The sequence below is a fragment of the Gambusia affinis genome, linkage group LG08 (assembly GCF_019740435.1).
Source record: "Gambusia affinis linkage group LG08, SWU_Gaff_1.0, whole genome shotgun sequence".
Classification (NCBI taxonomy): Eukaryota; Metazoa; Chordata; class Actinopteri; order Cyprinodontiformes; family Poeciliidae; genus Gambusia; species Gambusia affinis.
Window position 1 is genome coordinate 11,178,209 of NC_057875.1, and position 13,795 is coordinate 11,192,003.

At 38.9% G+C, this 13,795-nt stretch overlaps 1 protein-coding gene across 1 annotated transcript; it reads left to right on the forward strand.

Annotated features, from left to right (window-relative positions):
- Positions 1-295: 295 nt before the first annotated feature.
- On the forward strand, positions 296-13,416 carry elapor2a (endosome-lysosome associated apoptosis and autophagy regulator family member 2a). Its single transcript, XM_044124729.1, has 22 exons — positions 296-588; positions 2,504-2,624; positions 4,290-4,479; positions 4,550-4,697; positions 4,826-4,915; positions 5,439-5,544; positions 5,672-5,824; positions 6,987-7,000; positions 7,093-7,273; positions 7,357-7,485; positions 8,623-8,713; positions 8,803-8,905; positions 8,989-9,126; positions 9,415-9,678; positions 9,776-9,949; positions 10,049-10,235; positions 10,736-10,832; positions 10,942-11,043; positions 11,173-11,299; positions 11,710-11,888; positions 12,488-12,656; positions 12,751-13,416. The coding sequence occupies exons 1-22, from the start codon at positions 493-495 to the stop codon at positions 12,817-12,819; spliced, it is 2,928 nt and encodes a 975-aa protein (XP_043980664.1). The 5' UTR covers positions 296-492; the 3' UTR covers positions 12,820-13,416.
- Positions 13,417-13,795: the final 379 nt, after the last annotated feature.

Sequence of the window (13,795 nt, forward strand, 5' to 3'; positions counted from 1 at the left end):
CAATGTTAAAATGCACATTCATCAAGTTAGCACAAACACGCCTCGTGCAAGGTATTACAACATCTTCCTTTCAAAATACATTATCACAATTTTGGTACTTCAGGACAATTGTGGAGTCAAAATCAACATCAATATTTGTTAGTGATACTTGAAATAGGCAGGTCAGTATGGTATTAGTACGCAAAATAAGAGTAATCCTTGCTGTGCGCTCTTATCCGGCTTTTATTTTGACATAAGAGCGGAAGTGCTGTTCTGCAGTTCCCTGCTCCTATCAGATGAGAGCCATCCCTGGAGCGCACACAGACTGAGGATAATCGCAGGTGGAGAGGCCGGGCTGACAATCTGCCATCTAGACAGACGATAGAAGCAGGTGTCGAGGGGTGGCTGAGCAAGCGTTTAACTCGCTGCTTTCGTTTATAAACAATCCTACTGGATCGAGATCGTTGTTTTGATTTCAAAAATTAAATTTGATGCTTCTCTCCATGATCCACAATGCGGTCCTCGGCTCGGTTCGTCGCCCGATGCGCTCTCATCCTCTACACACTCTTCTTCATTGACGGATCCAAAGGACAGCGGCAGTGTACGGAGGTAAGGAAAACAGCGGTTGTTTTGTGGGCATTTATAGTGATGCCAAACCTAACATTTAAATATGAAGACGCATTGACTACAGGCTGCAAATAAACAGGTCGAGTGATGAGCGAATACGATTATTACGATGATGACATATTTCCGGGTTAGTTTATGTGATGTGTTTAAGGTAAGACCCTTGCTATTGATTTACACCAGACGGCCGGGGAACCGTGCATCTTTACCACTTTAATTGTTGTGGTTTTGTTCAACATAGCATGGATCTATGTTGAGTTCTGGGGTGTGTTGAACTTCACCATCAAGAGCTGGTCAGGCTGTTATCAGTTTCCTGCATGGACTGGCCTTTCCTTCCCTGTGCCTCTGGTTTCCCTCAGCACCTCCTCAGAGGAGGCTGGCAGCACAGCCACACATCCAAACACCAGATAGGGGCAACATTCTTCTAAATTATTGGCTCAAATGTTGCCCCTATGCTAAACATAGGACACAAACCTTTACTCTATGGCCTTTAATTCTCTAAAGTAACCTTGATTTTTGAAGGATGACATAGTGTTATGTCACTATACATATGTCTGAAAGAAAACAAAACTCTGAACTTCCATATATTTCCTGTAAATTTATTTTAACAAAATACAAGGCTAAAATCAGCAGAACAAAAACCAGCATGGAAGCTTGTTTCCAGGAGGATAGATTTTGTCTTAATTAAATTATAATTTATGATAAAATAGAGTAAAAAGAAACACTGACTATGAGGCAGTGTTTCATAGGGGACAAACTTAATCTGAAGTAAGCTTGATTAATTTATAGAATATTCTAGCTAGTTGTTGTTAGGGGTGCACTGATTTATCAGCCAGCTGATTTATTTGTGGCGATTTCATAATTTTGGGAGATCGGCGATTGGCCAATTTTTACATGTGTAGCCGATCTTATCCACTGACCTTATCTACATTGGCAAAGGTCTAAAATAAACCACTGTCCTCTGCTCTCCTGTGAGAAAGGTTTGATTGATAGATCGGCCCACCAGGTCATGTCTGCATGTTTACAGTTAGCAAGATTTACCCCTCTGTTGCCAGTTCAGTGACTTTCTGGTTATATTGATCAACATTTCAGACAAAATAATTTGGCATACACCAGAAAACTGCAATCGGTGCACCCCTAGTTGGTGTTGTTTCTGTTTTTTTAAAAAGAAAAACTACCATATCTGTGATCATTCACAACTACTGAGAGTAAAAAGAGAAGATTAGGGTTCACAGTAACACAAGTCATTAGAATGCAACTATGATCCTGATTTACTTTTTTTTTTATTTTTTATTTTTTTATCTTTTTTGGTATCTTGCCTTAGATATCTGCATTTGCTTTATTGTCAACGTATTTTCACTCCAGTGATATTCACAAATGATGTGCTTTATCTGCTGTGGTAAATTATAATAGTAGGGCTCCCTTCTTTGTTCTTGCAAAGACTGAAACAAAGCCCATGTCCATGAACATTTATTAAATGGTATTAAACTTTTGTGTTGAATACTTAAACTGTTGGATTCAGTGGGGGAAATGTCTAGATGTTTCTGCAAACAGTTCCTGGTAAAATGCCGTTGTCCCCACTGCCATCTCCATGGAGATAGTATGTTATGTGTCCTAGCCTGATGAGGGGTCAGAGCTGGACAGATAACAGCTTGAGCAGGCACTCATGTCTTGTTAGGGTTCTTTTAAACCAAGTGGACATGGAAAGTGATATCAGAGTTTCTTGCGACTGCAGCAGCACTCTCTTGCCGGATATTCACACTGAGGTGACTCAGCGCTCTCATTTGGGTGGAGCCCCCCCTCACAGTGATGACCTGCCTTGGCCCCCTTTGGTACTATGCCTATTGTGGTGTGTGATCTCTTATGCAGATGCTTTCTGTTTTTTTTTTTTTTTTTACAGACTGACTATTATTATGAGTACACAGAGTGTGACAGCACAGGATCTCGGTGGAGAGTGGCCATCCCGCAGAATCCCGGGTCCTGCACCGGACTACCACAACCCGTGAGGGGCACAGAGTGCAGTAAGTTGGGAACATGTGGAGTGTATGCTAACACTTGTTTTGACTATATTTTAATATATATTTATGAGGTTGATTAAAGAATCCACAGTTTTATCAATCCATCATCACTCATCATTACTGCATAAAGAGTAACACAGTAGCTCTGTTGCATTTGCAAGAAAAATGACTATATTATTTGTGCTTTGTTCGTTACTGTGTGGCCAGATCGTGTCTTTATAGAAGAACCTCTGGCCTCCAGCAAGTTCTTAGGACAGGCAGTGTTTTTGTTACTATTTAGTATCTATTTATGATGCCATCTCATGCTTTGATGGTAAGCTAATCAAACTAAGATCATATTACCTTTGTATGAGAGTAATTATATGTGATGCAAGTTGTCAGTGCTAATGTTTTAGCAGCATCTGTTCAGTCGTTCATGGTCTATATCAACTTATTGTTGTAGGTTGATGGGGGGGCTGGTGCCTTTCTCCAGTGGTTATGGAGAGCTTAACCTTGAGGTTAAGATCAAGGTTGTGTCATAATGTTGCAATTTAACTTAAGGCATGTTACAAGTATCCCAGGCAACTGGCTAATGAGTAACATATTACTCTAAGTTTGAGGCTAAAGCATATGTTTCTATTTGTGTAGCAGAGATAAAAGCTGGGTTGTTTCATTACAGATTTAATGTTTTCAACAAAATGGGTAAAAATAGCTCCATGTTACAGGCAGAAGCATAAGAAATGTTACAACTTTTCTCAATCTGCCCTGACATTAAAAAAAGTATCATTTAAAATGCATTTAAAATCCTTTTTGTTGGGAGGTTGCCCTCATGAAAAGCTTTAGACCGTGGAAACAGGAAGGTTAACTTTAGCTATGCAATGAATGCGGATCTTGAGCAAGGTCGTAATGCAGGTTTTGTTTTAGATTTATCTAGAACCTGCTTATCCTGTGTTGTTACAAAACTTAGCTACTATCTTAATAATCATTTAAAACATAATCTTTTGTAACGTTGCATTGACAAATGCTAGACAAAGAGAGTTAAACCTTGTTAGTTTCCTTCCTTATGCTGGATAAAATGGAAGTTAACAATTTTTTCTAAGAGATGCCTTTATGTTGTCGGATGTTTCTGTAGTATAGGAAGGCTCTTACTTTGTGTTTTGTTTTGTTTTTGTTTCCTTCTTCTTTACAGCTTTCTATTAATTTTACTGAGAGAACAACCTTCTCTTGTGTTCACAGCAGTTCATAGGATCCACATTAGCTGGCATAATTATCACCCGGTATGTCATCAGATTGATTAAGTGGAAACATGCCACCTATAAGCCTTTTCACTCGCTCTTGTTAGTCAGAGACATATTTCTCTCACACTTCCCAAAAAACATTGTTGGCTTCCATTGTTTTGTCAGTAAGCCAGATCAGGTATGAGGAAAAGCTGACACTGTCAAACAAACCCAGGCACCACAACTTGATGGCTCAGGAGAAAATAGCGCAGAGATAGACACAGTGTGTAACAGGATGTAAGGATTAAGTTCAGTGCAGTAGTGATTTGCACCGCTGTTTGTCTGTCAGCTTTAGTCTGTCTCAGGGTATCTAAATGTAACATAGTTTAGGGGAAAAAGGCCGAGAAATTATTTATTTATTGGACATTTCTTCCTCTACATCTCATTTTGTGTCCTTTTTTGTGTTCCCTAGCCTTCTCATGCAGAGCTGGGGAGTTCCTGGAGATGTCTGCTCAGGAGTGCACCCAGTGCGCAGCAGGAAGCTACTCCCTTGGCAGCGGTATCCGCTTTGACCAATGGGATACCATGCCTGCTGGATTCAGAAGCATGGCAACTTCTCTGGGGAACGATCCCAAAAGAGATGCCCAGCCTACCTGCAACAGGTTACTAAGTAAAAAAAAAATTATTGCAACCTGTACCACACTTTTACTCACATTGTTCTTTTATTTACAGTTCTTCCTGGGTGCCTCAAGGAAACTATCTTGAGTCCAATAGGGACGAGTGTACAGTTTCTCTTATTTATGCTGTTCACTTGAAAAAGCAGGGCTCTGTCAGCTTTGAGTATCAGTATCCTGATAAAAGTCTGCTGTTTGAATTCTTTGTGAGTAACCCACAAGCTTTCTTTTAGTAAAAGTGTGTCTCAATCTTATTAGTATTAATTATGCAAGACATTTTGCTAATAAACAGAGGAACAGAGTACTATCTACTATATTTTTATTTTGTATGCAGATTCAGAATGACCAGTGTCAGGAGATGGATCAGTCAACTGATACAAAGTGGCTCCAGCTCACCAATCATGGAGAATGGGGAACCCACACAGTAGGTGTTTTTGGCTGCTTGCCCCGGTCTTCTAAAATAAATGCTTTGAGTAGCAAACAGTGGGTGGATACAAGCAGGAAGTCTCCTGGTACACAGGAGGACACTAAAGTTACAAAAGGCTGTTTGCAGTATTTTTCCACACAGATCATAAAACCAGAGAATTCATTTGGGTTGATCATAGTGCTTAGTTCAAATTGCTGAGTGTGAGCAAAAGCATTTTAAAACTGTTTCAAACGTATCTGTCGAACTAGTATTTTTATTTTTTTTTTTTTTTAGAATATGGTGTTAGGCATTCATTAAGAGAAGATTGTGTGGCAGAATAGCATGTCATTTTAGATTCTTATCCATTAATTCTACACATTTGTTGACAATTTCAAACCATTTGAATTGATACTACAAGTATTGCATGGAAAAGTCAATCTATTTCAGTAATTTAACCATCCTTGTTAAGAAAATCTAAAGTGTTTGCTGTAAATACAGACTTTGTTTATGGCAAGCTGATGATGCATAACATGTATTCTAGGTGAACTTGAAATCTGGCACCAACATCTTGTACTGGAGGACAGGAGGTGTTGTTATGAGGTCCAGTGTTGTAAAGCCTGTCCTGCTGAAAAATATTCAAATTGAAGGTCAGAGAAGAGTGAATTTGTCCATGTTGGTTGCATTTTGCTTGTGTTGAAAAAGTCAATTAAATTAAATTATAGAAACATATCCAATACTACCTTTTTTCCCCAACCTGTCTTTTCTATCCAAAAGGTGTTGCATACACATCGGAGTGTTTTCCTTGTAAGCCAGGGAGCTTCAGTCGCATTCCGGGCTCCTCAACATGTGAATCCTGCCCTCGGGACACCTACTCTGGCCACGGAGCCAGTTCATGCACCCCATGCAACACGACCACTGAGTATGCAGGTATGGCAAGTTAGGTACATGCAAATCTTTTTATATTAATTCAGTATTTGAAGAATACTGCATTGTTATGAAGCACAGAAAACAACTGAAGATACATTTTGACTATGGGACATTTTTTAAAATTCTTATTTTCCCTGAACTTTTATCTTTACTGGCCATTTTTTCCACCATGGACCAGGGCCGGTAGGTCATCAAATGCACCTGTGTTGAGTTGACCAAGAGCATTTTCCAGTGGAAGTTACTGAAATCTCTATTAAAAGCCATGATTTTAAACAATAAATCTACAACCAATGATTCTGTCACAGCAATTACACCTTATGGCCACATTATAAGGATCTTGGAAAGCTGCAAACATTGTGCCTCAGAATGTAATTTGTTTAAAAATCTAAAATATAATTTTTAATGAAAAATTTGCTCTTCAGTGGAGAGTCGTTTTAACAAAACGACTCTCCACATAATTGAGTTTTTGTATTGTACAGTGCATCTGAAAAGTATTCGCAGTGCTTCACGTTTTTCATATAACGTCATAGCCTTAATCCAAGTTTTTTTTAAAAAAAGAAATCACATTAATGTAAGCATTTACAACCCTTGCCATGAAGTTCAAAATATTTCAGCAGGGTAATAAGCCAAAGTGTGTCGCCAAGATCTCAAAGGAGTGACTTGGTCCTGGACCGGCCAAATCAGAGTTTTGGCTTGAGCCCAATTGAACATTTCTGGAGCGATCTGAAAATTGCCTCTCGTCCAACCTCATGGAGCTTGAGAAGTATTGCACAGAAACATGGGTGAAACTTCTTAAACATAGTTGTGCTACGTTTTGTGCCATCATATACCAAAAGTGGATCAACAGAGCATTAAGCAAAGGCAGCGAATACTTATGTAAAGGTAATTTCCTAGTTTTATATTCTTAATAAATGTATAAAATATAGAAACATTATTCCACATTGTCATAACGGGCTATTTAGAATTTTGAGGATAGAGATTAATTTAGTTCATTATCAATCTAATCTACTGAAAAAAAATCCAATTTTATTTAGCAGGAATTTATGACACACTGTTCTGTACATATAAAATGTCCCTTTAGAAAGTTTGCTCTGTTTCTTTCTCTCTCAATTTTTCCACATTCTAATGCTTCTGCTTTGGCTAATCATATTTTACCTGACAGAGGAAGGATCATCTGCGTGAGGGAGAAGTTGACACTTGTCAAACATGCTGAGTGTGCGTGTTACGTTATCTCACTTTGAGATCTTTGTCATTTTACGTAATGTTAGACACAGGTCATATATAAGTGGATTGAGCCCAAGATCTGTCTAGAGGGCATCTCTGGAGCAGAAGCGCTGCCTGAGAGTGGCGAACAGGAGGAATGCCCTCCCTGTAACCCTGGTTTCTATAACAACGACACGGCCACCTGCTCCCCTTGTCCAACCGGGACATACTCTGACGGACTGAAACGTAAAAATTTGTGTATTTTATTTTTCTCCCTCATCCTGTGTATGTTATCTTAGCTGTACTTTGTAATGTTATTTGTTTTCCAGCATGCCATCAGTGTCCAGCTGGTACTGAGCCCATCCTGGGTTATGAGTATAAATGGTGGAATGTTCTTCCGTCTAACATGAAGACCTCCTGTTTCAATGTTGGCAACACTAAATGTGACCGTATGAATGGTGGGTAGTTTTACATGCTGTCTTTAATCTAGCGTTTTGTGTTTAAAAACCGTAGAACCGCCCGTTCTATGGTTTGACCCTCTGAATTTATTTAGGTTAATTGAATTTGTTAGTTTATTGTTTAATACAAGCTTATAAGTTTAATTGCTCTACAAATGGTTAAATATTCCTTTATTTCTTCATATTTGCCTTCTATTGATCTGGATTTTCTAGAGTTTCTCTTAAAATAGTCCTTTTTTCAAGATCTACTTGATCTTGAAATGGCAGTTTTTTGTGATTTGGCTTTTTTTTTTGGTACCTCAGACATCTCTGGTATGAAGCAGAGCAGTATCAGCTGACTCAGCTACTTGACAATATGATTTTAGGAGTAATTAAAGAAAAAAAAAAATCATAATAGTTGTACGTCCAATATAAATATCAAAATCGCTGTAGTCTATTAAAGTTTCCCATTGTAGTCGACTTAGTTTTTTTCATTTATTTTATTTACCATTTTACCATTTTGTGTTTTTTATTGGGATGCTGGTCATTTCAACCTTTGGATATTTCATATTTTTCCAGTTTTGTTGATTTTCTGTTGTGCTTTCAAGTTCTAGAAAAGGAGCCATCTAGCACACGCATGTTTCATAACAACTAACAATGATTCTTTACAGATCATTGTGTTGAGTGCATTTGATAGAACTTGGGTCCAAGTATGTCTTATAAAAGCCAGCTGGACAAAGTAAGGAAATCCAGCTAAAAGGAAATGTACTTTTAAAATTTTCAGAAAATAATGCGCAATTTAACTACAGGTGAGATTTTAAAAACCTTTTGATAATTGATCTCAATATTAAATCAACAATACTTATCTGACAAGAGAAATAAACTATGTAGCCTGATATAGGTTTTAATATTTCTTTTGCCCACAATTTTATTTTTGTTTTGTCACACAAACGCTCGTAAAATGGTTACATGTTCAGGTACAAGGACAGGAAAGAAACAAAGTCACAACCTTTAAAAACTCTCAAGCCAGCCAAGTAACCTATTAAGCCAAACCCTTTTGAAAAATGACAAAAAACATCTACCTTCTTGCAGCTATGGTCATATCTGTTTAATAAAAACAGATAAGATAAGCTACTGTCTTGTTGATGTGTTTTTCAGGTTGGGAAGCAGCAAGAGATCATATTCACAGTGGAGCAGGCAGCTCTGATAATGATTATCTCATCCTTAACATCCATGTTCCCGGCTTTAAGTGAGTGTAATCATATTGTGTTGTCCCTAAGCTCTCCGTTTCCCCCTGTCGTGACTCATTCCACTTATTTCTGATGCATTGACCATCAGGCTACCCACATCAGTGTCGAGCCAGTCAGTGACAGAATTTGGTCGCATCACATTTGAATTTGAAACTTCGTGCATGGGTGATTGTGAGTTCTACTTCATGATGGTGAGAGCGTCTCCTAACAGCTTCGCTGCTCTGTAAGTGGATAAATTAATGCTTGCAGAGTAATTTTTTTAATGTTCACTTAGGATATCAATCGGAAGAGCACTACAGTTGTGCAGTCATGGGAGAAAACACAAAAAAGACAAACCTACACACACACCATGTCAAAAAATGCAGCGGTTTCCTACACATGGGCTTTCCAGAGGACAAACCAACCTTCAGACGTAAGTACGAATACACAGCTTTACTCAGGCTTTAGAACATAGTCACCAATATGGATAATATTACTTGTTACATAAAAGTCCTAATTTTTTCATGATATATTCAAGATGTCACATATGGAGGGAGATTAAAGAGAGAGATTGTCATCACATACTTTTATTTCTAAAGATATATCTTGGCTTTCACAAAAATCTATAAAGAAAAATATTACATTAATGGGTCTCAACAACAGCAATAATAATAATACAGGTGTGTCTCACAACTAAAGTGATACTGTTTTGCTCCCTCAGGTACGTTGGTATGTCAATGACGTGGCGCGCATCTTCTCCATCACTGTGACTAACGCGGTTGATGGTGTGTCCTCCAGCTGCAGGGCTTGTGCCCTCAGCACCCAGCCCTCCAGCTCAGCATGTGTGCCCTGCCCACCTGGACATTACATAGACACACTCACCAGCAAGTGCTTAGAGTGTCCTCGCAACAGTTACCTCGAGCCGCACGCAACGCCGGGTTCTGACGCCTGTAAAGCCTGTGGGCCAGCTAGCCGGAGCGATAAGGTTTGTAAGCGGTGCAGATTTATGGATCATGCTGTTTTTCTATTTTAGGATGCTAGAGGGGAAAACTAACCATAAAAACCATGTCTGTGCTTTCCAGGACCACAGACTGTGTTATAGTGACTGCCACTTTACCCACACAGAGGGCAATGTCACGCTAACTTTTGACTTCAGTCCCCTTGGCTCAGCAGGATCGCTCATGAATGGTCCAAAGTTTACTTCCAAGGGAACCAAGTATTTCCACATGTTCAACATTAGTCTGTGTGGAGGACAGGTGTGCACAGAAAAGCCCCTACAAAGTGCAAATAATGCAATCAGTTAAAGGTTTTTGTTCACAGATGGATTCCTTTTGCCGTTTTCTCTCGTTTTTAAGGATCGCATGGCGGTGTGCACAGACAACACTACGGACATGTCAGTTTCCAGCTCCCAGAGCGAGAAAGCCGAGGGATCCAGCTATGTGAAGACCTTCATCTGTCAGTCAACAATAATCCCAGCAAGTAGACAAGGATTCCACGCTGCGCTCTCTTCGCAGTCCATTAACCTGGCTGACACCTTTCTTGGTAAGTGAACATTGGATTACTTAGTGTGAAAACCAGCAGCAGTCAAAATAAATGGAATTGCTGTTTTGTTTTTTTTGTCTGCCCTTTTCTTCTCTTTAAAAGCCAACAGAAATGCATTTGCATATAGGTCCCTATACAAATGAAAGTGTAGTGAAAACTCAATCTGCACATAATATCAATCCACCTGTTGTCTATATATGTTTAGACGGGGCAATGGTGGAACTGGTGTGTATCTAAACCAGTCATTTGGTGAGAGGCAGAGTTCACCCTGAACAGGTCACCAGTCAGTCACAGGTCAACACAGAAACGCAGGACAATCAATCATTCTCACACATTCACTAATAACTAAGACAAATGTAGCGTAACTAATTAACCAGGAGTAACTGGAGAGAACCCACACGTTCACAGGAACAACATAGAAATTCCATGCAGAAAGACCCCAGGACCTTCTGCCTGCAGGACTAATTGTATGTTTTGTTTTGTTTTTTTTTTTTGCCCAGGTGCAACTGTAGATGATAATCTTGAAGGAATAAAAGCAAGACCAGACTTGTTTCCTCAGACGTCTAAGAAAGTGCCTGATATTAACTTCTTCTTCAGGTATTTTTGTCATATCAGATGTTTTGTTTTTTTGCAAAAACCTCAAACTCAAATATATATAATGATATATACATATGATGTATACTTCTGTATTATTTTTTCTCCTAAGATCTTTTGAGGGAACCTCATCTTGTGAATCGGGTCGGAGTACAGTGGTGACTCTTCGCTGTAATCCCGATATGAGCACTAAAGGAGTGCTGTCTGTTCCGAGGTGTTACTTTTCTCTGTTGCTGCATTTTATTTCCAGCAATACCTTTGACCTTTATCATTGCTGTTAAGGTTGCAGACTGAAGAGTAATGCTGTTGAAGAAGTAACATGGTCTTCTTTTGGCCATTTCAGTCAGTGCCCTGAAGGAACATGTGATGGCTGCACCTTTCATTTCTTTTGGGAGAGCTCAGGGGCTTGTCCTACATGCACAGTGAGAGACTATCATCTGATAGAGGGAGTCTGCAAAGGAGGACAACAGGTGTGTGTGTGTATGTATGTATGTGTCTGCTGTCATAACATGAAACAGTGGAGAGTTCTTTAGTCAGACATATTCAGATTAAGATATTAAAGAATTGGGATGCTGTGGTGAGGCAGAGACAAAGCACAACCCACGTATTGAGGTCTTAGTCCTCGTGGCGGTGGTCGCAGGTTCGATTCCCATTTCAGTCCGACATGGAGGTGACATTTGCCGCATGTCTTTCCCCTCTCTCATTACCATATTTCCTGTCGGACTACATTCAAATAAAGGCCACTAGAGCCAACAAAACCTAAAAAGATATTAAAGGATCTACATCAAAACAATGAAACACAGTTTTAATTCAAGTCTGTGCCTTTTAGGGCCCTGTCATGGCTTTATGTAATTCTGTAAATATATTTGTTCTTCCTCAGGACATGCTGTATGTGTGGACTGAGCCGAAGCTGTGTATAGGTGGCGTAACCTTGCCTGATAAGAAAACTGTGCCATGTCAGAGTATGGAGTTCTGGGTTCATCTTGGAGCGGGGACGGGGATTTTCACTGCTGTGTTGCTCGTTTGCCTCACTTGCTACTTTTGGAAGAAGAATAAACGGTACCTGTCAATGTTCCCTCGAGATTTCTTCAATCTTTATTTTCCTGTATTTTTACCTATGCTTCCCTTTTGTTCATTATTCATCATCATTATTGTTCACTGTGGTTCCCTCATGTTCTGTTTTTCTAACTTTATTTCACTCAACTGTTTTCTTTCCTTTTCAGCTTTTCTTTTATCAATTTCTGTTTTAATGTTTCTTTTCTTATTACCTTGTGTGTTTTACTTTTGTCTTGATATTTTTCCATTTTTCTCTCTTTGTTCTTGCTGCTTACCATTCCTTCTAAATCCATGTGTCCTTTGACCTTTTCCCATTTTTTCATTTTAATTTCCTTTCTCTTTTAAAAATCTTCATTTCTGCTTACTCTTGTTTCCTATTTTCTTTTTGTCTCTCTTCCTTCGATCCATATTCCTTCCCTTTGTTTCCTTTTCATTTAGTTTTAAGTTTATTTTTCATTGTGCTTTCATTAATCACTTTTGTCCTTTTGGCTCTTTCTTGTTTTTTTTTTTCTTTTGTTCTTCATTTTCCTCTTGTCGCATTAGCTGTCTATTTTGTACAATTTTGCTTATCTGATATTTATTCTCTTGCTTGTCTCTGGAAGGTTGGAGTACAAATACTCCCGGCTGGTTATGTCTGCCAACAAGGAGTGTGAGATGCCGGTTGCTGACAGCTGTGCTGTGATGGAGGGAGAGAATGAAGGAGATATGGATGATGAAGTTGTGTATACCAAACCTTCACTGCTTGGCAAACTCAAAGCTATAACGTCCAAGGTGAGAGTCACGGCACCGTCACACAAAGAGTTGTCTCACTGTGATAAAAGCTTTCAGACAGCTGCAGAATAAACACTTTTGCTTCTCCTTTCAGGGAAATGGAGAGCGGTATGAAAATGTGCAGCTGAACTCATCCCACTCAAAAGCATTGGTCTGGAGTTAGAGCTGTGTGAATGGAAGCTAAAATGAGGGAACACACTTCAAACTGGGTGGCCCTCTTTAAAACTGTCCCTGTTATAAGCTTTGGTACCTGGAATACAACCTGTGTGTACAAATGCACAGATGAAAAAATTACATTCTTCATGTAAAGCCAGGTTCAAAAAAGTCACACCATCATGGTGGCCTTATTACTTGGTACAACAACAGAGCCATAGTACTGTGACACAGGTGTGTAAGACACTTGTAGCAATTTCTGGCTCAAAGTTTAATTGAAAAATGTGTTTTGGAGAGCTCAGGGTAATACGAGGACCTATGAGAGTTCTTGTTCAGTTTTATGTATATTTATTTAGTTATTTGTAATGGGTTTTTTTGATTGTGGAGATTCTGATGTCAAGACACACAATGACTGTTGTATGTTTCCATATCCCATAGATGCGCTCACATTAATTTGCTTCAGTCTAGAATAATGACTTGTCATTTTGTTTGTTTGGTTTATTGATTATTTTGCTTTGTAGAGAGATAAGATAACGGACTGAAAATGAACATGCTATATAAAGCTGTTGAGATTGTGCTTTAAATAAAAGACATATTTATGTAGAAATTGACTCCATGTTATTTAATTATCAAGTTTAAAAGTTGTTTTATGTCCTCAGAGCTACAGAGAAGTCTGTCAAACAATGGTGTGTGTGTTTTAACCTAATAGCGAATCAGCTGTGAAGTTACATTGGTAAACAATTTATTCCAAATGAGGTGATCAATATTCCATTGATTTAAAATGTGGTAGGCCTTTCCTTTGAGTGAAAGGAGCTGTGATAATGTAATCCACATTGTGCTAGACTCTTCTGTGCCCAGCTTTGACTTATGATGGCTTGAGAAACGTATATTTCCACATAATGTTCATTCCTAATGATAGAATTTATTTTGTGAAATGCACTTTTCCCTCTTGCATTAAAATGCCTCCGCAGCATGACAAAGTCGTC

Coding starts and splice junctions, on each gene's coding strand:
- elapor2a (XM_044124729.1), top strand. CDS start 493: ATGCGGTCCTCGGCTCGGTTCGTCGCCCGATGCGCTCTCATCCTCTAC. Junction 4,698..4,825: donor GTCTGCTGTTTGAATTCTTT/GTGAGTAACCCA, acceptor TTTTGTATGCAG/ATTCAGAATGACCAGTGTCA. Junction 12,657..12,750: donor TCAAAGCTATAACGTCCAAG/GTGAGAGTCACG, acceptor TTCTCCTTTCAG/GGAAATGGAGAGCGGTATGA.